The sequence below is a fragment of the Aedes albopictus genome, chromosome 3 (assembly GCF_035046485.1).
Source record: "Aedes albopictus strain Foshan chromosome 3, AalbF5, whole genome shotgun sequence".
NCBI classification, from domain to species: domain Eukaryota; kingdom Metazoa; phylum Arthropoda; class Insecta; order Diptera; family Culicidae; genus Aedes; species Aedes albopictus.
The window spans coordinates 99,851,691-99,876,799 of record NC_085138.1 but is presented as its reverse complement, the minus strand read 5'-3'; the positions used below and the strand labels follow the sequence as shown (position 1 = coordinate 99,876,799).

The window sequence follows — 25,109 nt, the reverse complement described above, 5'->3', positions numbered from 1 at the left end:
TTTTTAAGTTACTCTTTTTATAAAACGGCTACTTTGGAGGCCATACTGAAGCGACCGGTAGAATACAAGTAGCCGGTAAATCCACAATATCAACACCTAAAATAAGATACACCGTGGCAAATCGAAACGGGTGGGATGAGATGAACCAGTGAGTTAACGTAATGTTATCCAAGGTTAGAACAATTTGATTACCATAACACATACACGGCATACAATAAGACAAGGTAGGCTATTATTGGTAAACAACAGTTTTGGACATAAACAAGTGACGTCGTTTTTATCGTCCTATATGGTGATCAAAATGATAGGGACTACTAGAACGTTTTATTCATGTCTTTGAACGATTAGAACAACATCATTGAACAATAAAATCAACATGTTTTGTGGAATGTATCACCTTCTAAATGGTATAGAAAATGTGCCGTGCGTTTGATTGTGTATTATGCTCGTATAAACCATTGCACAGTGGGGAAAAACCGACCCAAAAAGGCACCTAATTATTGCGGCTGATTGCGATCTTTGAAGTCCAACTTTTCCGAATGGAAAAATGTCAAGGAATCGATTGGTGATAGTTTCATTCACCGGAATTGAGTGTAAGTGTCCATTTTGCCCCATTTTCCCCTAAAAATACTGTTTTTCTGGATTAAAAAATAGTTTCAACTGATTGCGGCCAACCAACCATTTTTTTCTTGATGAAGAATTGATAGGTGCGTTCTATGGGACACACCTCGATTTGTGTCATTGGCTGGAAGTGCCCATTTTGCCTTATTTTCCCCTAAAAATACTGTTTTTCTGAATTAAAAATTGGAATCAACTGAATGCTGCTTACCTACCATTTTTTTTCTTGATGCAGAATTGACAGGTACATTTCATGAGGCACACCTCGACCCGTGCCATTGACTGGAAGTGCTCATTTTGCCCCATTTTTCCCTATAAATACTGTTTTTCTGGATTGAAAAATAGTTTTAACTGATTGCGGCTAACCAACCATTTTCAATCTGATGTAGAATTAACCGGCGCATACTTTGGGACGCACATCGATCTTTGTCTTTGACTGGAAGTACCCATTTTGCCTCATTTTCCCCTAAAAATACTATTTTCTGAATTAAAGAAATGTTTCAACTAATTGCGGCTAACCAATCAGTTTTTACTTGATGTAGAATTAACCGGCACATATTTTGGGGCACACCTCTTTCTGTGTCTTTAGCTGGCGGTGCCCATTTTGCTCCATTTTCCCCTACACTACGGATTTTCTGAATTTAAAAATAGTATCAATTGATTGCAGTTAACAAATATTTTTTCCTGATGTAGAATCGACCTATGCATACTATGGAATACACCTCGCGCTATGCGTTAGTTTGGAATTGCCCGTTTCGCCCCATTTTCCCCTTAAAAACTGTTTTTCTGGGTTACATCAGGAAAATTGGATATTGGTTGGCTTCCGTAGTTTAGGGGAAAATAGAGCAAAATGGGCACCACCACCCGAAGACCAGAACGAGGTGCACCTTAAAGTATGCGCCAGTTATTTCTACATCAAGTAAAATAGATTGATTAGCCGCAATCAGTTAATACAATTCTTTAATTTAGAAAAATAGTATTTTAGGGGAAAATAAGGCAAAATGGGCACTTCCAGTCAATGACACAGATCAAAGTGTGCCCCAAAGTATGCGCCGCTTTATTCTTCATCAGGTAAAAATTAGTTGGTTAGCCGCAATCAGTGTAAACTATTTTTTAATCCAGAAAAACAGTATTTATAGGGGAAAATGGGGAAAAATGAGCACTTCCAGTCAGTGACATGGAAAGAAATGAACCTGTCAATTCTACATCAAGTAAAAAATGGTTGATTAGCCGCAATCAGTTGAACCCATTTTTTAATACAGAAAAACAGTATTTTTTGGGGAAAATGAGGCAAAATGGACACTTCCAGTCAATGACATATGACGAGGTGCACCCCAAAGTATGCGCTGGTTAATTCTACATCAGGTAAAAATTGATTGGTTGGCCGCAATCAGTTGAAACTATTTTTTAATTCAGAAAAACAATATTTTAGGGGAAAATGAAGCAAAATGGGCACTTTCAGTTAATGACACAAATTAAGGTGTGTCCCATAGAATGCACCTGTCAATTCTTCATCAAGAAAAAAATGGTTGGTTGGCCGCAATCAGTTGAAACTATTTTTTAATTCAGAAAAACAGTATTTTTAGGGGAAAATGAGGCAAAATGGGCACTTCCAGCCAATAACACAGATCGAGGTATGCCTCATAGAATGCGCCTGTCAATTCTACATCAATAAAAAATTGGTTGGTTAGCCGCAATTAGTTGAACCCATTATTTAATTCAGAAAAACATTGTTTTTAGGGGAAAATGGGGCAAAATGGACACTTACACTCAATTCCGGTGAATGAAACTATCACCAATCGATTCCTTGACATTTTTCCATTCGGAAAAGTTGGACTTCAAAGATCGCAATCAGCCGCAATAATTAGGTGCCTTTTTGGGTCGGTTTTTCCCCACTGTGCATTGTCAGTACATAACCGTTAAAAATGCCATGGCCTACTGAGGCATCTCAAAATGGTACCTAATGATAAAGTTTCTCGCTAGTAGGTACCTTTCTGTATCAAAGAAAATGGATTTGTCAACGGAAACGACAATTCAATAAATGATGCCACCATAATTCCTAAACACAATCAGAACAAAAACTTGTTGAGCATACGTGGTTTGTTTTATTTGTATGTGTTTTTGGACAGTTCCTTTGTGATTATTTTTTCACTAAATAGTAAATCGTGAATAACTCTAAAACGGATAGAAAAAACGCAATGCTGTCTTCGGCAAAGTTTTTCCTCATAAAATTCCCGATCTTTTTATGGAAATTGTTTTAAATTAGTATTAAGTTCAGATACGTTTTATGATGGGTAAAAGGCACAGTATATCAAAAAATGACAAATTTTAGTAAATTCAAAAATTCAGTATCAAAAAGGGTCCCGCAAAATATGTCGTTAATTATTTTTCCCAAGTAGTTTGGATCCATATCAAGCTGCAAAAAATATAAAAATAGTGGGTATTGCCAATTTTTGTACGGTAAAAAATATTTGTATGAAATTTATTATGAAAAATGGCCATTTTTCAAAAAATTCGCCGGGGCGACCTCTAAACGTCATTTCTGAAAGTTGCCGTCATACAAAAGTTTGTTTCTAACACCCTTAGCTATCATTTGCAGGGTGAGCCCCCAAGCTTTTTGACCATGTGCAATTTTTGGGACAACCTACTAAACAGGTGGAATCTCTGCAATACTCTACCGGATAAAAATCATCAAGGAATATCTGAAGAACAAATATCTGTATGAAATCCTGCAAGAATCTCTGGAGAAATACCATCCTGAATCACTAAAACCTGAGACAGAGGAGACAGCTGCCTTAGATTGCGTGCTACTTAATGTCAAGGAGGACCTGTCACAAACTGTCCCCACAAACCGAGCTGAAAATCGCACATCGATAGTGGAAATTTTTGCTTTGAAAAAAAAAATAGTGGAAAAAAATAAAGAGGAACCTCGGATTTTTTGAAGAAATCTCCTGGATGATCACTAAAAGAATCCCTGTAAGAACTTTTGAAGGTGTCAGTGGAAAATTTTCTAAATAACTTCGGAAAAATTTCTGGAGGAACTTTAGATTTTCTTAAAGAATCACTGAATGTCTTTCTGAAGGAATCAATGGATGAGTTCTTGGAAATTTCTCGAACGGATTCCTGAAAATATCGGTGGAGGTTTTTTTCTAAGAAAATGCGCAGAAGCTTTCCAGAAGGATTTTTAGACATATGTCTGGAAGGGAATTCTAAAGAATATTCTTGGAAGAAAAACATGGAAAATGTTTTTAAGAACTTCAAATAAATCGCAGAAGACTTTCGAAAAGAATTCTTTGCAGATTGTCTAAAGGAATCCATAGAGTAATATTGAAAGGAATCCGGCGAAGGTTTTTTTTTTCTAATAATCCAGAATCATGGTGTAATTTTTAGAAAACCTTGGAGAAAATTCTAAGCCAACAACATTTTTTAAGGATTTGTGGACACCCTTAGCCATCGTATTGGGGTTTTTGGACAACCCTAAGTAAAATGCAGCACTGTCATCATTGTTGTTACCGCGTGCGATACGAATGAACGTAAGTTAGTTCATTTGTGATTTATTTATCGCGTTTTGTCAATTCCGGCGAGAGAAACACCTACAGATTCAATAGAAGAACTCCTAAAGGATTACACAGAAACAGGCATTTAGAGCAGGTTAAATTAGACTGGTGTCCGGCCATTTAGCCGAAAGTCGTTTGACCGAACGCCATTTGGCCAAATGCCATCTGGCCGAATGAGTCGTTTGGCCGAATCGTGATCAAAAGAATTCTGAAGAAGTTTTTGACATTCTAACTACCAATATGATCTTTAGAAATACACTCTGTTCCATAACTATAGATCCATCCAAAATTTATTTTCTATTTATTCAAAGTGCAACTGATTATTTCATGCACTACACCATAATGATTACTCATGTGCCTTACACACACTACCATGTAATTTCATTCATGCACATGATGTATACACAGATAAATGAAAAAAACTAAAGTTCCTTTGTTTCATGACTATAGATCCAATACATGTAAGTGATTCGTTATACCTAACCAACGTGTTGTTTTAGGTGTTGTGCTTAGTTTTATTTCGGCGATTGTTACGTGTAAACTTCAATGTATAATATGCCGCATGCATAATACACATCTGAAGCTGAAATTACTTAAATTGATGGTTGATATTACTTTATCTCGATATCTCCCTGTGTTTATGCGATCTCGATGGTTTTTTTTTCTAGATTTTCTTTCGATTTGTCGATATATTTTTTTTACCTGGTTTCCAAGGTACAAACTACTCTAAGAAGGTGAAGTTTTATCTGTTTAGTAAAGGTTATTCCTAGTTACAGAGGTTTGAAAATTGGTTCTTCATTTCGATCTCTTTAAAAATTACAGTTCTTTCTGCGCATCTCGATATTTAAGGGACCATCGAGATAGGGTACGGCCCTTCATGATGCAGAGACCCAACTGTTATTTGTTTAAATATTTATTTGATTGGCTTCTTAAGACATATTTGACACCTTGGGAGATCTTTTTGGACGAAAAGAAATTCAGCTTGAATCGACCGAATGGATTTTTTTCATACTGGAGAGATTCACGAAAACAATTACGTTACTTCTCAAGCAATTCTCGGGGAGGGGTTCTGTCGACTCAAATGGACGGATATTCAGGAATGCTCTGAGCTTCTGAACCTGAAGAAGTATCTGCCGCCATTTTTTGCAGCAATGCCGTTAAAAAAAATAAACGTTTCATCAAGATAATACACCTGTTCACACGGTTTAAGGAATCATGACTTAGTTTCGTGAAAAGCATATTCAGATAAAGGAATGGTCAGCTTCTTATCCTGACCAGAATTCAATTGAGAATATGTAGGGTTGATTATAAAGTAGTGTATGAATAAAATAAACCGTACGGAAGTATTCCATATCTAAATCGTGCAGTTGTTTGAACGTGGAATAAAATCCAAGCATCTGCCCATTAAGGTAAAGGTCACCAGCGTTAACTTTCCAAACAATCGTCTTGATCTAAAATTACTCGGTGCTACTCGGTGCTACTCGGTGCTCAATGTAAGTGAGCAAGCAACAAGTAGCATTTTCAGATCAATTTACCTGACGGATCCCCGGATTTGTGCTCCAGAATTTCCGAGAAAAAATAAAGGTAGTCATTTTAACGGCCATCTTTGTACTCTAGCAACCTCGTCCTAAAAGTTGATTTAAAGTATTCTGGATACGCTGTTTGAGCTTATTGAGAACAAAAGAGAGCCTACTCGTTATTAATATGTTGAATGTATTGCGTAGCTTTAATTAACTAGAATGAATTCTCGCTTGGATCTATTGTTATGAGACAAGGGAGTTTATATAAGGTTATAATCAGATTCCGAGAACACATGTAATATCGATATTATTATTTTTCTCATGTCTACTCAAGATAACGAATTAAACAAGAAAACAATATGAATCGAATTCTTTCTACATATCCGATTATTCAAAAATATTGATTGGATCTATAGTTATGAGACATAGTGTATTTCCTTGTTTTCATCATAGGCTATTCTTTCTAGTTTTAATAGTCAGGGATTTGTTGGCACCAAAGCTGCCTATAATTTATCAAAGATTTTTCCTTCTTTGAATTATAGACTGTTCTTTCGAGTTATATTGAGGCTGGGAACAATGGCATAGTGACTTAAGTTCATCATTCATTTCTCGGCCAAACGGCATTGGGCCAAATAGCTTTCAGCCAAATTGCGCTCGGCCAAATGACCCGGAACCAATTCGACTTTTTTACCCATGCAGGCGCCAAACTATCAGTTTTGCTGAAATCTGTAAGGGCGAAAAACTTCCAAAATCACATAGTCGATTTTCCTATATTTGATATAGTGGAAGAAAAATTTTCAATATAAAAAAAAACCGAGAGCAAAACAATTGGAAAGTGTTTTATTTTTTCTTACATAGAAAGAAGGGTTTTGTTACTGCAAACCTGAGCGTCTGTTCCTCAAATTTATGAGATTGAAAATTATTCGAATTTCAGAAGAAGACTCAATGGAACAATGTGACTTTGTCTCTCCATTCAATTCAGAATTCAAGGGGTGTCTTGTGTCCAGCTCTCCCGGAATTCATCCGATAATGTATCTAAATCTATGTGTTTTGAGGATTTCTTAAAGGAATTTACGGAGAAATTTCTCTTGAAACTGTGGAAAGAAATCTATTTTAAACTCATAAAAAAATTCGTAATGGAATTTCTGAATTCCGAAATTCATTTAAAAAAAATCGAAAGAGTACGTGAATGAATTTCCAGAGGAATTCCTTGAAAAATTCCTTGGCAAATTGCTGTTCCTCAAACCCAATTAGTCTGCACAGTGGGCCAGGCCATTTTAATATTTGTGTCATATCGCTGATATTCTGCAAATATAAATGCTGACAAGAAAATATCGGAAGAAATTATGGTATTTCCAGGATGCTTTTCAATACTGGCTGTGCAAGCGCTAGAATAGAATTCCTTGACAAATTGCTGGAGAAGCTGAAGAAATTGCAAAAGGAAATTAAAAACATAAAACCTGTAAAAAATCTGCCGGAAATTTGAAATTACTTGAAATTTCTTAACAAATTGCAGATTGTTTTAGGAATCTCTAGACTTTTTCCTGAACAAACTCCTACAGGACTTGTTGAAATAATATATAAACCGGTTCCCTGATAAATTCATTGAGGATATTTCGAGAATTCACCAAGAAAACTATTTACAGATGCCTGAGGGATTTCCAAAGAAACCCACATTTTGTGAGTATGTCGGGAGTGGGATTCGATCCCAGGTCCTCGGCGTGACAGTCTTGTGTTCCAACCACCACACCAGTCCACGGGTATTATTTTACAGTTTGCTGGATCAATTCATCAGGATTTTCTAGAGAAACTACTGGATGAATTCCCAAAGAAAATGCCTGAGGTATTCCTGAAGAAATGTTCAGCGGTATCAATAAACCCTTTGAAGCCAGGACGTTTCTCCACTGATGATGCAGCCGCGCTGCCCAAGTAACACAACTTGTTACATAACAGTAAAAAATCCACTTTTAATACTTATTCATGAGTATACTTCTTGTTATATTGACTTGAAACCAAACACTTATATAATCAAAACAGCGCAAAAAATGGCGGCTTATAAAACATTTTACAAGTTATATAAGATGTATTCGAATACACTTATAGTACTAAAATATACGTCCACGGTACGTCGAATTCAACACTTGAGTAAATAATAGTTATAATTAGGTTAATTGTCAGCAACATAAACTTGGAAAATTCGCTAATAATACAATCATATTTGTTGGTTGTAATTCAGCTGCTTTCAAGTGATATAACCTAGAAAATACGCATATAGTTCATACCATGTGCAGATGTTGAGATTACGTTAATTCTAGGTGATATAACTATGCATACTTCATAACAAACCATGAAGTAAATCAATGAGCGACGCAGAAACTGAAAATCAAAACAAATTGTATTTATAAATAAACCTAATTCCTCCAACCCGAAAAATAATTTCGATTTCGATGATTTAATGGCTTTTCAAATTTGGTCAGATAATAAATTCTGAAATGGGTTTCGCTAAGTAGTGATGGTGTTGATTCACGTGCGGCGCGAGATTTATCGTGAAACCACCGATTTTACTCGCCCGTAAATTTAGCGCCAGTGAATTGAATTAAGAAAGTTACATAAACAAACCTAATAATATTGATTTGTAAAAAATATTTGTAAATACATATGAAATACAATATGGCAGATTCCCCGAGTAAATTACAGTGCCGTTCAAAGTGTTATAAACTATACTAATCGCAATTTTAATTAACTGTATAACCTGAGTGATAATAATTGTCACTGATAATGCCTCAAATGAATTTCAATTATCACAATGTTAACATAAAAACCACTGCTCAATCGGAAAATGAAGGGAAACATGTAAATCTACTTAACATTTTTAAATAATTTAAAGTATTTGTATTCATATATCTGTACGGTACTGTACTGTGCACATTTTTACCAAAGAATACTTCCATTTCTACAATTTTCTATTTGAACTGAAGTTGAAATAACGTTCAAAATGCGTTATGACAGCAATCCAACATTGGGTGTTGTGTTTGTGTTTATTTAAAGTTTATAATATGTCTGAATAACATTTCTACAACACACGCACATGAAAATATTGATGTAGTTTTGGAACAATCATTACAACATTAAAATAACTCAATTACAACTTATTCGTGAGTGAGGTTAGATCTATCAAATGGCAAAGTATTGTTGTTAAGAACCGCAATGTTTACTATTTTGATGGTCAACATCATCGTCAGTTTTTGCCTAATAAACGCGTACGCAAAAATTTGCGAGTGTTATACAAATGGACGTACCGGAATAGATGGTAAGAAAATTGACCAGTAGCACAAGGATGCTAACGAATTGAGATGACGATTCGGATATCTGTGACGGGAGACCAGTGCAGTTTATATTCACTGGTAGAAGAACCATCGGCAATGAGCAGCTACTAGAAGTGCCAACAAAATGGTGAGGTAAGCAAAACAGCCGCATCAGGAAGCTGGTGAATCAATGGTGGATGTAGATGTGGGGCGCGGACGGTGTCGTTAAAAATTAATTGATTCCATTGCAAGAGGTAATATAACATTACTAAATAGTGAAGCCAAAAAGTTTGGATCTCAAGTGGATGCGCGTGGATCATCGATTGGGTTTCAACGCTTTGAACTACTGTTCTGGCCTTGCGGTTGAGCAGAGTGCTGAGTATGTTTGCTGTAGGGTATGTTCAAAGTTGTTCGAATCCCAAAAAATATAACACGATTACTTTGTATTTCGATGTTCGGGTAGAGTTATTTGAAAGTATATTAACTATATTTTATACATGATGAAACCGATGAGCGAAAAAAAAAAGATTTTTGTTGTTTGTATTTCAGAAGCATAATTAGAGCTTGAAAACAACATTAGATGTTTTCAGAAACCCATATACAACACTATTATTACATCTTTAGAAATGCTGATTTGAAAAGATGTTTTCTGTGTTACTTGGGTGGCCCCAAGCAGGTTTATTATGCTCGGTTTCATCGCCGGGGTAATATATGACTCCCCCGGCTTTAAAAACAAAACATTTACCACACGATTTCTGTAGAAGTTACCAAATGAATTTCTAATAAATTTGTTAGCAGATTAAAAAAGGAGGAAGAATTCCAGATGATTTTCTTAACAGAACCATTATAGGAACTCCTCATGCAACTTCCGAGAGAATGGCCAAAGGAATTTTCTCGGAATGTATAAATAATTCCAATGAATGGCTAGAAAAGTTACTAGTCGGAATTTTACAAAAAAAAAGCTTTTCAGTTATTTCTGCTGCATTTTAAGAGTTTTGGGTTGTCTCAAAAGTTTTCTGATCCAACCGGTCGAGTGGGATTTATCCGTCAAAATTGATGCTGAAATCTTTTTTCCCTAAATAATTTCTTGTAAGAATGTAATTTCTTCCATAAACCCCACCCAAACTCCTATATTCTTTTTTTTTATTTCTTTTCCTATTTTCTCTGAAATTTTTCCATGAATATTGTAGTTGAAGCATGAAGCGATAAAATTCAGCAAAGTCATGGTTAATGTCAGATTTCGCTTCTCGGCCGGTTCAGAACCTTTTTGTAATGTAAATCCCTCTGATTATCTAGCGGCATTTCAATCAGACTGAAAAAAGAACAACCACACTATGTCGTTCTACCACTGACAGAGTAAATTAGTGGAAGCAGCACAAAGGCTACCTGTTCGTAGTAGAATAGAATACATTGGAGCACTGTACAAAATGCAAGTACAGCTACTAATTGCATTCGCTCACGTAAGTGAACAGCAGAGCTGTAAATAAGGTTGAGCGAGCAGTAACAAATAAATTAAAAGATCTGCCGCCATTCTATAATGTATAGAGCACTGCACGTGGCGGAAGCTTGTCTTTGACATTTCGAGTCCTTGTGGCTTATGATTTGGACTTCCATACGTAGTGTGATTGAAACAAAAATCTATGACTTTGTCGCTGTGTTTCTTAAAATATTGTACCTTTTAGGATGCCTCCTTTTAAAAATTCTCCCTTCTGAGATTCCTTCAGGAGTTTTTTTTTCTGGGATTCCTCCAAAAGTTCTTTCAAAGATCCTTACAAAAGTTACTTCGTGTGTTTTTCCCATTGTTTCTTCTGGAATTTCTCCTAGATTTTCTACTTAGATTGCGTCTGAAGATCTTTCTGGAATTGAACCCGAGCTTGCTTCCAGAATGTCTCTAAAAGTTCTTTCCGAGATTCCTGCAGGAATCTCTTTTCGGATTTTTCCCGGAATTGTTACTGGGATTCATCTAGGAAAAGCTTTCGAAATTCCTCCAAGAATTTGTATCGGCCTTCCTTAATTACTCCAGGATTTCCTTTCAAGCTTCTTCCTGAAACTTTTTCTGGAATTTCTCAAATAACTTCTTCTAAAATTTATGCTGGAATTCTTTCCTGGATTCCTTCAAAATATATTAATATATTCCTTATGGGTTTCCTCCAGGATTTTTATTCGGAATTTTCCAAGGATTCTGTCATGACTGCAATGACTTTTCTAATAGCCAAAACACCAACCGATGAGAGGAAAACTCTTCAAACCTCTCTGTTGCGAACTGCTGTGTATTGTAGTACCATTGCTGCTTCTGCTTTTGGCGTGCTTGTACATATCTGTTATCGTGTATAATCTAAACTGAATACACAATACGTAGCTCTTTTTGTGTGTTTGCTATTGTCGTTTGTTCTTGTTATCTACTGATTCATCCAATCAGTAGGAAGTCTCATGTCAAGCTTGTTTTTCACTTTATCATCCTCTTATCTGAATCTTTTGCTACAAATTCCTTCCGGGATTATTTCAGAATACATCCTGTGATTCTTTAAGGAATTCTTCTTAGGATTTCTCCAGGAACCCTTTTCATGGTTTCTTCAGAAAATAATTACTTACTCAGAAATTTAAAGCCACTTCTGAGATATTTGAGGGGGTTGGAAGCGAGGGGTGTAAGTGACAAAAACCCACTTTCGAATAAATGAGGTTTACAGTTTTCCACTAATTTTTCATCCCATACAAAATGTATGGAGTAAAATCGTGATCAGGTCAAATTTCTGTCGACTTGCTTGATTTCGTTGTTGAGGCTGCGCCGCCATGAGCCTCTGGATCTGCCTCTGCTGCGAGTTCCAATCTAACGCTTGCTTGCAGATTTCGGTTCCACCCCTGCGTAGAGTGTGGCCGACCCACCTCCACTTTTGCTCTCGAATTTCTGTCGCTATCGGCTTTTGATGACATCGACGATGGAGCTCCACGTTGGAAATCCAATTGTGAGGCCATCATGCACGAATTACACACAGACACACACATTACACAGACATCTATTGTTGAAGGCCTGCAGCCGTTGAGTGTTCTCCACTGATACACACCAGGTTTCATTGGCGTATAGCAGCACAGATTTCACGTTCGAGTTGAAAATTCGGATTTTGGTGCGTCGACTAATCTGGTTGTTTCCCCATACATTTCTTAAACTCGCAAAAGCAGCCCTCGCCTTCTTGATCCGTGCACCTATGTCGATCTTAGTGCCGCCATCGGCTGCCATTTGACTACCAAGATATTGGAAGCTTTCAACATTCTCCACTGATTGCCCAGCTACCGTAAAGCTGGAAGGGTTGACCGTGTTTACATCCAACGATTTGGTCTTGTTGACGTTGATGGTAAGACCCGTCGCTGACGAGCGATTGGCAAGATCATCGAGCTTGCTCTGCATATCAGAGCGCCTTTAAGCTAGGAGAGCAACGTCATCAGCCAATTCGAAGTCATTTTGGTGCTCCACGGTAATGGGCTGCCAAAGCAATCCACAATTTGGTTCACAGTCAATCACACCTACCAGGATCTCGTCGATTACGATGGGGAACAGTAGCGGTGATAGTATAACATAAACAGTATAATATAAACACCGTTGTGCAGTACTCTGCACGAAAATGCCCTGTACTGTGCTTCAATGAGGCCGATGATTTTCTCAGGGAGATCCTTGCGCCTAAGGGCTTCCCACATGTTTCCGTGATTGAGACGGTCGAAAGCTTTTTCGTAATCATGAACACCAGGTAGAGAGACTCTTGGAACTCATTGATTTGCTCCAGGGTGATACGGAGCGTGACAATATGGTCCACACAGGATCGCCCGGCACGGAATCCTGCTTGCTGCCGTCGGAGAAGTGCGTCAATGTTCTCCTGTATCCGGTTAAGGATCACTTTGCAGAGGACTTTGGCGCATCATACTGAGGTGTTGATGGCGTGACCGACACTTGAAAAAGGTTTCCAAAGTGCTCGAACCAGCATTTCAACTGGTCAGCCGGATCGGTCAGTAACTGTCCAGACGTGTGTTTCACGGACATCGTAGCATTCATATTGGTTCCACTAAGGCGACGTGAAACATCGTAGAGAAGACGAATGTCGTCGGTGATTGCTGCTTTTTCGCCTTCGTCGGCTAGGGAGTCCACCCACGCTCTTTTGTCCCGTCTACATAAGCGTTACACTTCCTTCTCGAGAGCCGAATAGCGCTGACGGGCTACGGCTTTGGCTCCTCGTGTTTTCGCTCGCTTTATCGCGGCTTTGGCGTTCCTTCGCTCCTCTATCTTCCTCCAGGTATCATCTACACGGAAAGATCGATGTACACAGAGCAAGGAGTAACTTTCACGCAGCGATCGAAAAGACAAAAGATTTCATGCAAACTTGTGTGAAATTTCACGCAAATTTGTGTAACACCGGATCAGCACATTTTTTGTGCTGATCCAGTCGTACGCAAATATGAGTGAAAAATCCTTTGTCTTTTCGCAAGTTACTCATTCGCTGTGTACTTTCGTTTTAGGGTGTATGATCCACTGCTTTCTCCGGGTGCGTAGCTCACCCAAATTATTCTCGCCGGTGGCGATGAAGGCGTTCTTGATGGCGCTCCATTGATCTTCTACGCTTCCACTTTACACGCTTCCGAAACGTCAAAGACTTAGAAAAATGCTGCATAATTACCATCGTATACAGTACCCTATATAATGTCAAATTTAAGAAGGATTATATTTAGTTCATTTGGCTGGTACAAATTTTATTTTGACGACTTTTTGTCCCCCTTCCCCTCTCTAAACAAATTTTGGCTGGATTTTGCGTTTGGAAGGGCAGATAAAGAACATTTATCAAAATATCGAGTCTTGCTAAAAATTCTTCAACAAATGCGATAAGCTTTTACTATTTTTCAAATTTAATGCTTTATTATTTTTATTTCCTTCCCTCGACCAGCCAAAGCATGGTGAGAGAAAAAGTGAAATAAATATTTGTAACAGCCTTAAAATACGGATATGTTATATCCATCCGCTCTTTCTGTTGCAGTCTTCCAATGCCAAAAAAGGAAAAACAGTTATGCACTAAACAAATTCCATCTGAAACTTAGCCGCACCCGATAACTATCTAGCAGCCAACATTTCAGAGCAGTCAATTTCCGTAAAACCACCGTTCAGTTCTCGATTGATACACTTCCCCCATCCATACCCTCTCAATAGGACCAACCACACCAAATGGTGGCGAAAACCCGATCAAATTACCTGCGCGTACAGCGTTGGCTCACTACTCCGTTTGATGTCTGATTGCCGCGGTCGGCCGAGGGTTGCACTCACGTACATCTGCTTCGGCTGCACCTGACCACCGGCCAGCGACGTCAGGTCCGCGTACGTTAGGTCGTGCTGTAAAATACATGGGTGTTGGACAGTTAATTTCCGCAGTGTAATGTAGGGGCAATCAGTGTACTTAAATAACTAAGTACGTGAGAATGCTCTATGAGGATCTGTGCGAACATTCGAATAGGAGTTATCTGCAAAAGAAATGCTCCATGTGTTCTTTCTCTTTATCGATTACATATTACTAAGCTTTTGGAACGTTTCCTTTACCTCCTTTACCGACCTTTGGAAATGTTCGTACAGAAATATATTAGAAATCGAAATAGTAAGGATTCCGATTTATAAATTTCAGAAACACGATTTCTTTTTTAAATTTTAGCTGATGATCTAATGGAATATTTACTTCAGGCACGAGTTAGCAGTACTCACCTTATGACTATCACTCCCGTAGCCGCCTATCACCGGCGTCGGAATCATGCCGCTGTGCACCGGGATGTAATTTTGATTATCGGCCAACGGATAGACGTTCTGCTGCATGCAGCTACCGTCGCGCATCGTTGCATAGAACGTCCGACTGTCCCCGTACGTCCCCACGCCACCAGCCGTTGGTGGTCCTAGTACGCCCACGCCAACTCCAACGCCAACACCGACCTGTTGATGCTGCTGCTGTTCGGCCATCGCAGCCGTGGCGTACAACCGTGGATGCGTTCCGGCGCTGTTGAGCCACTCGAACGCTTTCTCGTCTTCTTCCAGCAAGTGCGGAAGTTTCCCTGCGGAATGTAGAGAGACTGAAACTTATGGCACAGTTGAGCTAACGGTATATGGGAAAGCTTGTTTTGGGTTTTGCGACGCACTTTGAATAGGGCCAGATTTGAAAGGATTTTTTTCAAATATTTCTTTTTATTCGTGAATTTTAACTTAGGCTAATTCTTCACACTTCAAAAGGAATTAGACATTTTATAGTTTTTTTGCAATTTCTCATCGTAATAGGCTGTTTTATCTCACACAAATCTGACAGGAAAAGGCCTACTTTTCCACACCAAGTAAACAGTGCTGTAATGGTTCATCACAGCACTGATTTGCGTTGCGTAATGAACCATTACATCACTGTTTTCAGTTTTGATCAACTTCTTGTTTCTCTCTGGACGCAGTTTTGAAAAGTTGTGACAACTACTACAGCGGCTCCACCCCATTACCCTGAACGCCACTATCCCGAATGCCATTACCCCGAATAGGCCACTACCCCGAAAGCTATTACCCCGAATGGGTCATTACCCCGAAAGCCATTTCCCCGAAAGCCATTACCCCGAAAGCCACTACCCCGAAAGGGCCATTACCCCGAATCGTTCATGAGATCACCAAAAAAGTGGTGACCGATTAGAAGTTGATGAAGGTGGTTATAAGTTAGAAAAGGGTAATCAGTAACTAGTGTAGGTATGAATACTCTTCTCCATCCTATGCCCCTATGTTAATTCTATTCTTGAACAGACGATTTAGGTAACGATTTTTTCCGTTTTCTTTTTATAACGAGTAAAAAAAAAATATATGTGGTAATCGCGTGTGATAAGCTTGAGCGTGCGTCAAAGACTAAGCGCTATACTGCCACGTTGCAGAGTGTATGTGGGCGATCGCACCATTACTCAGGTGCGCATGGATACGAGTGCAGTGAAGAATGTTATTTCAGCATAAGCACATGTTTAGTAGTTACTAGTCTTGTTGAGAGTTGAAACAATAATGAGTCTTTATTCAAAATCAAAGCTTAAGCTAACCTGCTTAATCTAGTACATAATTTCTGGAGAAGGCTGAAACGCATACATATCAATAGCCTATCGATCCATGCAACAGAACGATAGCCAATCCAAGGAAAGGAAAAGATAATTACGAAAAGGGGCGTTTACCATTCAATTAAGTAAACGTTCACACGTGGTTGCTTGAACTGTGCGCTGTTCGGTTAGGTCAGCGCTTCGAGTGGAAAGAAGGAATTGTGTGCATTTATGGGTATGAAATGTGATACGCGTACTCAGCATGAGTACGGTATGGGAAACAAGAGTGTTGCACAACTTGTGTGGTAAATCGAAGTTATTTAGGTGTGAATGACATGTCCCAGCATTGTTCGTGGGAACATGAGAGGAATGCACTTGAAGAAATGCAGGCGCATCAGTCCTGCATGTGAAAAACACCACTTTAAAAGATGTGGGAAAGACTGCTTGAAAACGGACAGTTGTAAACTGTCAAGATCAAATATTTATGATCTTTCAAAAACATGCTAAAGAATAATTCTTTACAGATACGATAATGCTACACCATCCCCCTTTGGGTGAATGACGTAACGCAGTGAAATCATTCAATTATTGTCAACATAGTTTCAATAAATTCTAAAATATTGTTTCAATCTCCTTTACAATGATGAAATAAAATGTCAGTTTTTGTAATTATAATTGAAATATTTGGAATATGTAGTTGCAAAATAAAATAAAATGTATCTTAAAACTATCCGAATTTCTCACTTCTCAGCTAATGCTAAGAATATTGACCTATCTCATTTTTTTACTATTTTTTTGATTTCCATTATTTTTTTTTTATGAGATTAGGCTCGGGTTTATAAACTAACACTTCTTATGATCTAATTAATCTATTTTTGTGAACTATTGATGAATGATTCGTTTTCAAATTTATGATCTCACAATTTGGTTCTGATATCGATGTTACTTTATATGGACCTGTATAGAATGAATCTAATTTACGTCTATTTTCCTTTTGCAAATAAACTGTATCTCCTGTTTTGATTTGAATCGGATTCGTTGAACGATCATTTATTTCTTTTCGAATTTGTTTCTGTTCAAGTAATTTTTGTTTTACAGTTTCATGTGACTTTTGAAGTTTGAATTTTAATTCTGTGCTGTAGAGATCAAAATTATAAACTGGATCAACTTTATCTGTGTATGTTTCGTGTGGTACTCTTGCTTTAACTCCGAAAACCAATTCATATGGCGTTAAACCATGATCAGTATGTGGGCTAGTATTATATGTAAATGCATAAAATTGTAACCAATCATCCCAATCCGAATGGTGTTCATTGACATAATTTCTTAGGTATTCATTCAAACACCTATGATTTCTTTCCAATGAACCTATCGTTTGTGGATGGTAGGCTGTAGAAAAAGTTTGCTTAACCTGTAATAACTTGCATATTTGGCCAAGGACTTCATTTTTGTATTCGGATCCTTGGTCTGATTTTAACTCTAAAAATTTACCATATATCAAAATAAAATTTTCAACCAAAGCTTTAGCTATTACATTCGCTTCTTTAGTTGGAATTGGAATTAAAACTATATACTTAGTCAATTCACACTGTATAGTCACAGCGTATCTATTATTATTATTTGATTTTGGAAGTGGTCCTACGGTATCAATAGCTATCACTTCGAATGGTCTAGATGGGGTATTGGTAATTGTTAATTTTTCTTTTGTGTGTTTGGTAATTTTATTCAACTTGCACAATTCACAGGCCTTTATGAATTGAGCAATCGAACTTTTCATATTTGTCCAGTTGTAAATTTCTCTAAGCTTGAGGTACAGTCTATGCTGACCTATATGTCCTCCAGTTGGTGTCTCATGATGGTTTTTGAGTATATTTTGAATTTCTCCAAGATCACTAATGAACTTGGGTGGATTATACATTATAATCTGTAATGTTTTGATTGATTTCAGAGTTAACTCTTTAAAAGTTTCTTTAGATACCATGTTAAAAATTGGGTCAAGACTCGAAAGTGCAATTTTTTCAATTTTATTAATATTCATTTCTTTTTCTAACACTGAAAGTGCAAACACTAGTGTTTGTCTTATACTTCGCAATCGTGTTGTTATTCGTATAATAACTTTATTTTTCTGCGCTTCATACATTGTAAAAATTAAATTTTCATTTTCCACTATACTTCGAAGTTTTGGTAGTTTTCTAGCTTCAGTCGGGTTCTCTGTCATATAGATAACAAGTTGATCAGGCTTATTATCGACATTGATTTGACTGGAATATCGTTGTTCGTTTTTAGTTTCATTATCTTTCTTCCTTGTCATTGACCTAGTATTAACAGTAAATATACTTTTAGATTTTAATTCATCTGATGTCATTATTATACGTGACAATGCATCAGCAGTAACGTTTGTTTTACCTTGAATATATTCAATGGAAAAATCGAAATCTTCCAAATCCAATCTCATCCTAGTTAATTTAGATGTCGGATTTTTCATATTAAATAAAAATACTAAGGGGCGATGATCTGTACGAACTACAAATTTACGTCCATACAAATAAGCTTTGAAATAATCGATAGCCCAATGTATCGCTGTTAATTCTTTTAAAATTACTGATTTATTCTTTTCACCAAGCGTAAAGCTTTTACTGGCAAACGCTATAGGTAAATCGTTGCCATCAATATTCTGTGATAATACCGCGCCACATCCAACATCAGATGCGTCGGTAGTCAATATAAATGTTTGCTTAAAATCAGGGTATTGTAATAATTTTGGTGACATCAAAAATGATTTAAGAGCATTGAAAGCATCCTCACATTTTGATGACCAATCAAATTTTACATTTTTTCTTAACAATTGATTCAACGGATAAGCAATTGTTGCGAAATTTGGGACGAATTTACGGTAGTAGTTGCAAAATGCTACAAACCTTCTAACTTCGTCACTGTTTCTCGGAACTGGGTAGTTCTTTATTACGTCATATTTACTACTGTCGGGCAGAATACCTTTGTCGGTTATTCTGTGCCCTAAATAAGTAACTTCTGTATTGAAGAATTTACATTTTGCCAAATTTAATTTTAAATTATATTTACGAATTCTTTCAAACACTATCGATAAATTGCGTAAATGGTGTTGCATTGAACAACCTACGACTATTATATCATCGATATAAACAAAAGCGAGTTCTGGTGTCAAACCAGACATTGCAATAGTCATCATCCTTTGAAAACTATTTGGACTAATATTTAATCCAAACGGTAATCTTGTAAATTGGTAATGACCTGATTGGGTCGAAAAAGCAGTAAATTTTCTCGAAGACTCATCCAGTGGGATTTGATGAAATCCCGACATTAAATCTAAAGTTGAAAAATACTTTGCTCTACCAAGCTGATCCAATATTGAATCTATTCTTGGCAAAGGAAATTTGTCACTTAATATCTTCTTGTTGAGCTGTCTAAAGTCTATGACAAGACGCCATTTTTTCTTATCATCTGTTGATTTCTTCGGAACCAAAAGTATTGGACTATTGTATGACGATACCGAAGGTTCAATAATGTTATCCTTCAGCATTTTATTAACTTGGGCTTGAATTTCATCACTTTGGGAATGAATGGTTTTATAATTTGGTATATAAGTTGGAACTGGATCACTGGTATTGATAGTCTGTTCGTAAAAATTGTTTACAGTTACTGGCTCATCTGGTAGTGAAAAAATATCCGAATAGTTTGTAATTAATTTCTTTAAATCATCTTTTGCAAAATCAGGAACGTTTGTCAAGTCAACTTGCTCCAAAATTTCTTTATTTCTCATTTGTGTGGTATCAGGTTTCTTGGATTTCCGAAAATTCAATATTTGGTAATTAGTCAGTGGTTCCATCATAAGCTTTACGTCAACATTTGAAACATTAATTGGTTGTAGAGTGGTATTCATGAATTTAACATACTGACAATTAGGTGAAATTATTGCATTACCACAGAAAAGAACAGGTTTAACTTCCTGAGAAAATAAAACCATGTCCTCTGTGATGTTTAAATCTTTAATCTTACGTATTACTTCACATCTTCGTGGGATTATGTAATTCTCATTAACTGTATCTTGAATTGGAACAGATACAGGTGTATTATTAATATTAAAATTCAATAACCAAGATTCATAATCAATATTGCATCTGAAGAGAGACAGAAAATCTCTTCCTAAAATGCCATCAGTTAAAATTGGAAAATTTGCATTAACTACATGAAATGAATGGTTAACTCTTACGCCATTTCCAAAATTCAAAATTGTCTCAGTTACAGCCAATGTTTCAATCTCTCCTTCTGTAATTCCCGTAATAATTGTTTTAACATTGTTGTTTATTTTGTGATTTACCAAAATTTTATCAGATTTAAAAATAGAAATATCTGCACCTGAATCTACAAGTAAAGTGCAGACTGAATTTGTCATCTCTACTCCAATCTTAATAAAATTGGAAGCAGAAAGATTTATAGTTAACACTGATCTAAAAAATTACGTTGACTCTGCTGCTGGTTTTGTTGCTGTTGCTGAGGAGCTCTGTTTGAAATATCGCGATTCTGAGATTGTGGTGGACCAGGGAGCTGATCCACATTTGCCATGTATATTCGATTTGTGTTATCGAACCGTGGGCGATTATCATTAAATCGTCCGCGATTATTATAACCTCCGCGTTGGTATCTTCCACGTGATGAATAATGGTAATAGTTTGGATAAGGCCTTGGAGTAAAACGATTAAAACCACCTCTAGGGGGGTTTCTATAATGTTGGTTTCTGTTGAAGCCATTGCCGCGAAAATTAGATCTATTATCCTGACGCCCGGTATGTTGTTTACTTTTGATAGTAAAAACTTGTGATGTGGAAACATCATTGGCACATTCTTGAGCTTTTTGCAAAGCATCTTTAATGCTAGAATAATTTCCAGCTTTTAGAATCAATTTTGTTTCGCTGGCGGTAACACCTTTGATGAGGGCATTAACACCTGCTTTTGTAGTCATTGTTTTCGCAACATCTTCCGGCACTTTTTGCGAAACATAAACATTTTCTAGTTTGCTGCAGAGATTCTCAATCTCCTCACAAAAACTTGTAATTGGTCCCCGTTGTCTCAATGTATTTAACTGTGCCACAATCGAATCAGGGGTCGTAGTATCCTGACATTTTGATCTAACATGATCAATTAAGGCATCAATCGTTACTATGGTATCAGGTAAACCACTGCGAGCTTTTCCTGATAATCTTGTTTTAATAAATTTGACGGCCATTGCCATATGTGTCGGTTGTATTAGTTCTTGCAATAGCTTCACTGAATCGATGAATGTATCGAATCCAGCTACTGAACCATCATACGGGTGTATGATCGATGATGCTTGTTTGATGTCAAAAATAGCTACTGGTTGGACACGATTATCGTTTTCTTCTGCCATTTCGCACGATATAACCTTTGCCACACGACACTGTTTGAATTTAGTTTTTGGAGTTACACGTTTCTTAATTTGTAATTTATCTAATTTAATTTTTATGATACCTTTAATTTCTTGATTATATTTCCTCAATTTTGAAATTAATGAGTTCAATTGCTCATCTGACAAATCGTCAATATTATCAATTAATTTTGATTCACAACTGCTGTAAAGCTCGTTACACTGCCTTAATTTGTCTCTTAACGTTTTTTCCGAAATAGTTGTGTTAATGCATTTTTTTATATAGGTGTGTAACAATTTCAACTTTTCATAATCATTCATTCGTGATGCATTTTAATTAAACAAATTTACTCATAAAAAAATATATATAAATGAATAAACAATTTTGTGATAATTTGTGATGATTTCGTTTTGTACATTACCAATGTTGATTTCCTCGCGCTCCCGCTCTGTGATGTGTCGTGATGTAAAGTTGTTATTGCACGTTACCGCATCTCGTCAAATCGCCGATCCGGATCCATTGAATCCCGCCTACCGGCTCCTGCCGGTAGTGGTCTCGCCTGCAGTTGATACTCTTAAATTTTACACATTCTAGTGTGATTGCACTTTTTTCTGGTTTCCATTCCGCTGCACCCTCTGAACTATGGGTTTACGTTACAAGTCACCTTTTATTCACTTCACATCCACCTCGTGTCGGTCTGATTTCGACATTATAATTGTTTTATATGAATGTTTGTCTTCCACTTTTATTACTTTTCGCTTTTCATTGCCACAAAAGGTCACAAATTGGGTTCTTAATGAGTTTTCAAAATAGGGCTAGTATGGACTTAGCTATATCTGCAACTATTCTTCACTTTTTTTTTTTTGCTTCGATAGATTCACTTATACAATATCTAGCGCAGCCACCGACTTTGCTGCTTTTATAGCAACTTTTCGTTCTCTCCTCTTATAGAGGGTGTATAATGTGACTGTTAATTGAATCAACACAGCGGCTAGTATCAGCCACAACATTAGAGTATGTTCTTCATGGTCTTCACTGTGCGTTTGTTGGTTTTGCACTATAGTTGTTAATTTCACTTCACCATTTTCGTTGTACTGTTTTGACTGGGTTTTACCCATCTTATTGGTTTTGCACAATGTAAAAAAAAATCTCTAAGTCTATGACTTAGAACCTTCACTGATCGCCATTTAGTAGTTACTAGTCTTGTTGAGAGTTGAAACAATAATGAGTCTTTATTCAAAATCAAAGCTTAAGCTAACCTGCTTAATCTAGTACATAATTTCTGGAGAAGGCTGAAACGCATACATATCAATAGCCTATCGATCCATGCAACAGAACGATAGCCAATCCAAGGAAAGGAAAAGATAATTACGAAAAGGGGCGTTTACCATTCAATTAAGTAAACGTTCACACGTGGTTGCTTGAACTGTGCGCTGTTCGGTTAGGTCAGCGCTTCGAGTGGAAAGAAGGAATTGTGTGCATTTATGGGTATGAAATGTGATACGCGTACTCAGCATGAGTACGGTATGGGAAACAAGAGTGTTGCACAACTTGTGTGGTAAATCGAAGTTATTTAGGTGTGAATGACATGTCCCAGCATTGTTCGTGGGAACATGAGAGGAATGCACTTGAAGAAATGCAGGCGCATCAGTCCTGCATGTGAAAAACACCACTTTAAAAGATGTGGGAAAGACTGCTTGAAAACGGACAGTTGTAAACTGTCAAGATCAAATATTTATGATCTTTCAAAAACATGCTAAAGAATAATTCTTTACAGATACGATAATGCTACACATGAATGAGTAAGGCACTCGTCACCACATCCCCCTTTCTTTAATCTACATTTGCTCATGCATATAGTTGTTTGATATTTGCCTGAAATACTTCCACCGCCTAATCCTATAAGCTCTATTAACTCATTTCTATATAAATCAATATTCAACCGTCACTATTCAGCAGTCCAATGCAACAATTGAATATCATCTCTAGAAAACTCGGACATGCAAAACACTCAACAGTACTTACACTTTTATGAATTCAGATATCGAGAATTAGAATCTCAATTTTACAGCCAATTCTTCTTACTACTTCATTGTGGAACAATAGACAAATAAATTGTGCATATTTCATGCCTCAAAGCTTTAACTAATTGGTCAAACACCTCAGCTACCTCGCTTCAACAGTCAAAGGGAAAAACACCACTATTCAGATGTGTAGCAATAATTCTTCATGATTTGTCAAAGTTATGAATCATATTTTCTACATCCAATTCGACTTTTTTTTTCTTGGACGCTTTTCCGTCGATAACTCTAAGGCATTATAGAAACATATTCATAAATGTCATCCAAAACGGGATGTATATAGGGTGTGCCAGTCGCCATTACAAAACAGTATTTTATCTAGTGTCATGCTGATGATTACTCTCTTTACATATCCAAACAATTCGTCAACAATTTTCAAGGATCAAAATGAAATGTTTTCTCCCTCACATTCTGCACTTTTGAAACAAGTTTGCGGGTTCGGCAATATCGTGCACAGCCGTAAGCTCAGATAAATCTCTAAGTGGTATCTCAGCAAAAAGTATAGCAGAACGACTTCCGAATGTCAGCTAAGAACTGCCAAATTTGCTGAGATCCCGAAATTACGGTTCCTTCCGTACGATTTCAGTGAATTCAATCACAGCTCAAATAAACGCTACCTAAAAGATACTCAATCAAACAATTCCACTTGCAAGATGCATTACAGTATTTGGAAACCTGAGTTGATTCTCATCAATCCACCAGTGGGAAAACCATCATAGCTATGCTGTACTGGTTATCGTAACGATAATGATAACACATGAAATTTAGGAAACATGCATTTTCACAAGGCGGAAATATCAACCATGTGTATTTTTCATCACAGTTTGATGATGAAGCTACAGTAATAGTTATATAGTTGTATTTCTCAGGTTCAAGTAGCAAATTGGTAGAATGGTAATTTGATTGATACAAAACAATAATGAAGATAAGCATGCACGATGTTGTCATACTTTATAACAACAAAGTCTCATTCTTGGCACTCTTGAGATTCCCTTTGATGGTGTCTTCCATATTATTTCCCTTCGGCGGTGGTGGAAGAAGATCCTCCATTTAAAATGATTCACTGATACTCTTTCCTTTTCTCCTCGAGGCCACGTCTCTACAAAGATAAAGCTTGATTCCTAGCTTAGTGATACATGAGCACACACCCGCTGCTACCAAATGTGATGCCGTTTTGACAATGACCATTATGCATTTGTATATTTATGTCGTGCCACGCCCCAGGCACGAAGACACTCTATGTCCAAGGAAATCATACTTGCAATAAGTTACCAACCAGGAATCGCACCGTCATTGCTGAATTTAACACGTCCTGCTGAATAACCGCGCGTTCACCAGCACGACCATATCGGCCCTTATACAGATAGACTTGCACCGATTTTTTTTTATCCCGTAATAACATTGACAAGAAGCCTTATTGAACAAATCACCTTACATGAACCAGGGCAAACGATTTTTTTTTCTAGGAATCCTACAATGGCGTCAAATGTTTGTTTCAGAAATGCCGGCGTATTTATGGCTAATTTCCACTTCGTACGTACTGT

The 25,109-nt window shown here is 37.1% G+C and overlaps 1 protein-coding gene across 1 annotated transcript in view; it reads right to left on the bottom strand.

Annotated features, from left to right (window-relative positions):
• Positions 1-25,109, bottom strand: part of LOC109410900 (uncharacterized) — a 325,034-nt gene that overhangs the window by 33,949 nt on the left and 265,976 nt on the right. Inside the window, exons 11-12 of the mRNA XM_062857398.1 lie at positions 14,729-15,069; positions 14,228-14,365 (exon numbers count right to left, since the gene is read on the bottom strand). Coding sequence (XP_062713382.1) covers positions 14,228-14,365; positions 14,729-15,069 — 479 coding nt within the window. The remainder of the gene's footprint in view (positions 1-14,227; positions 14,366-14,728; positions 15,070-25,109) is intronic.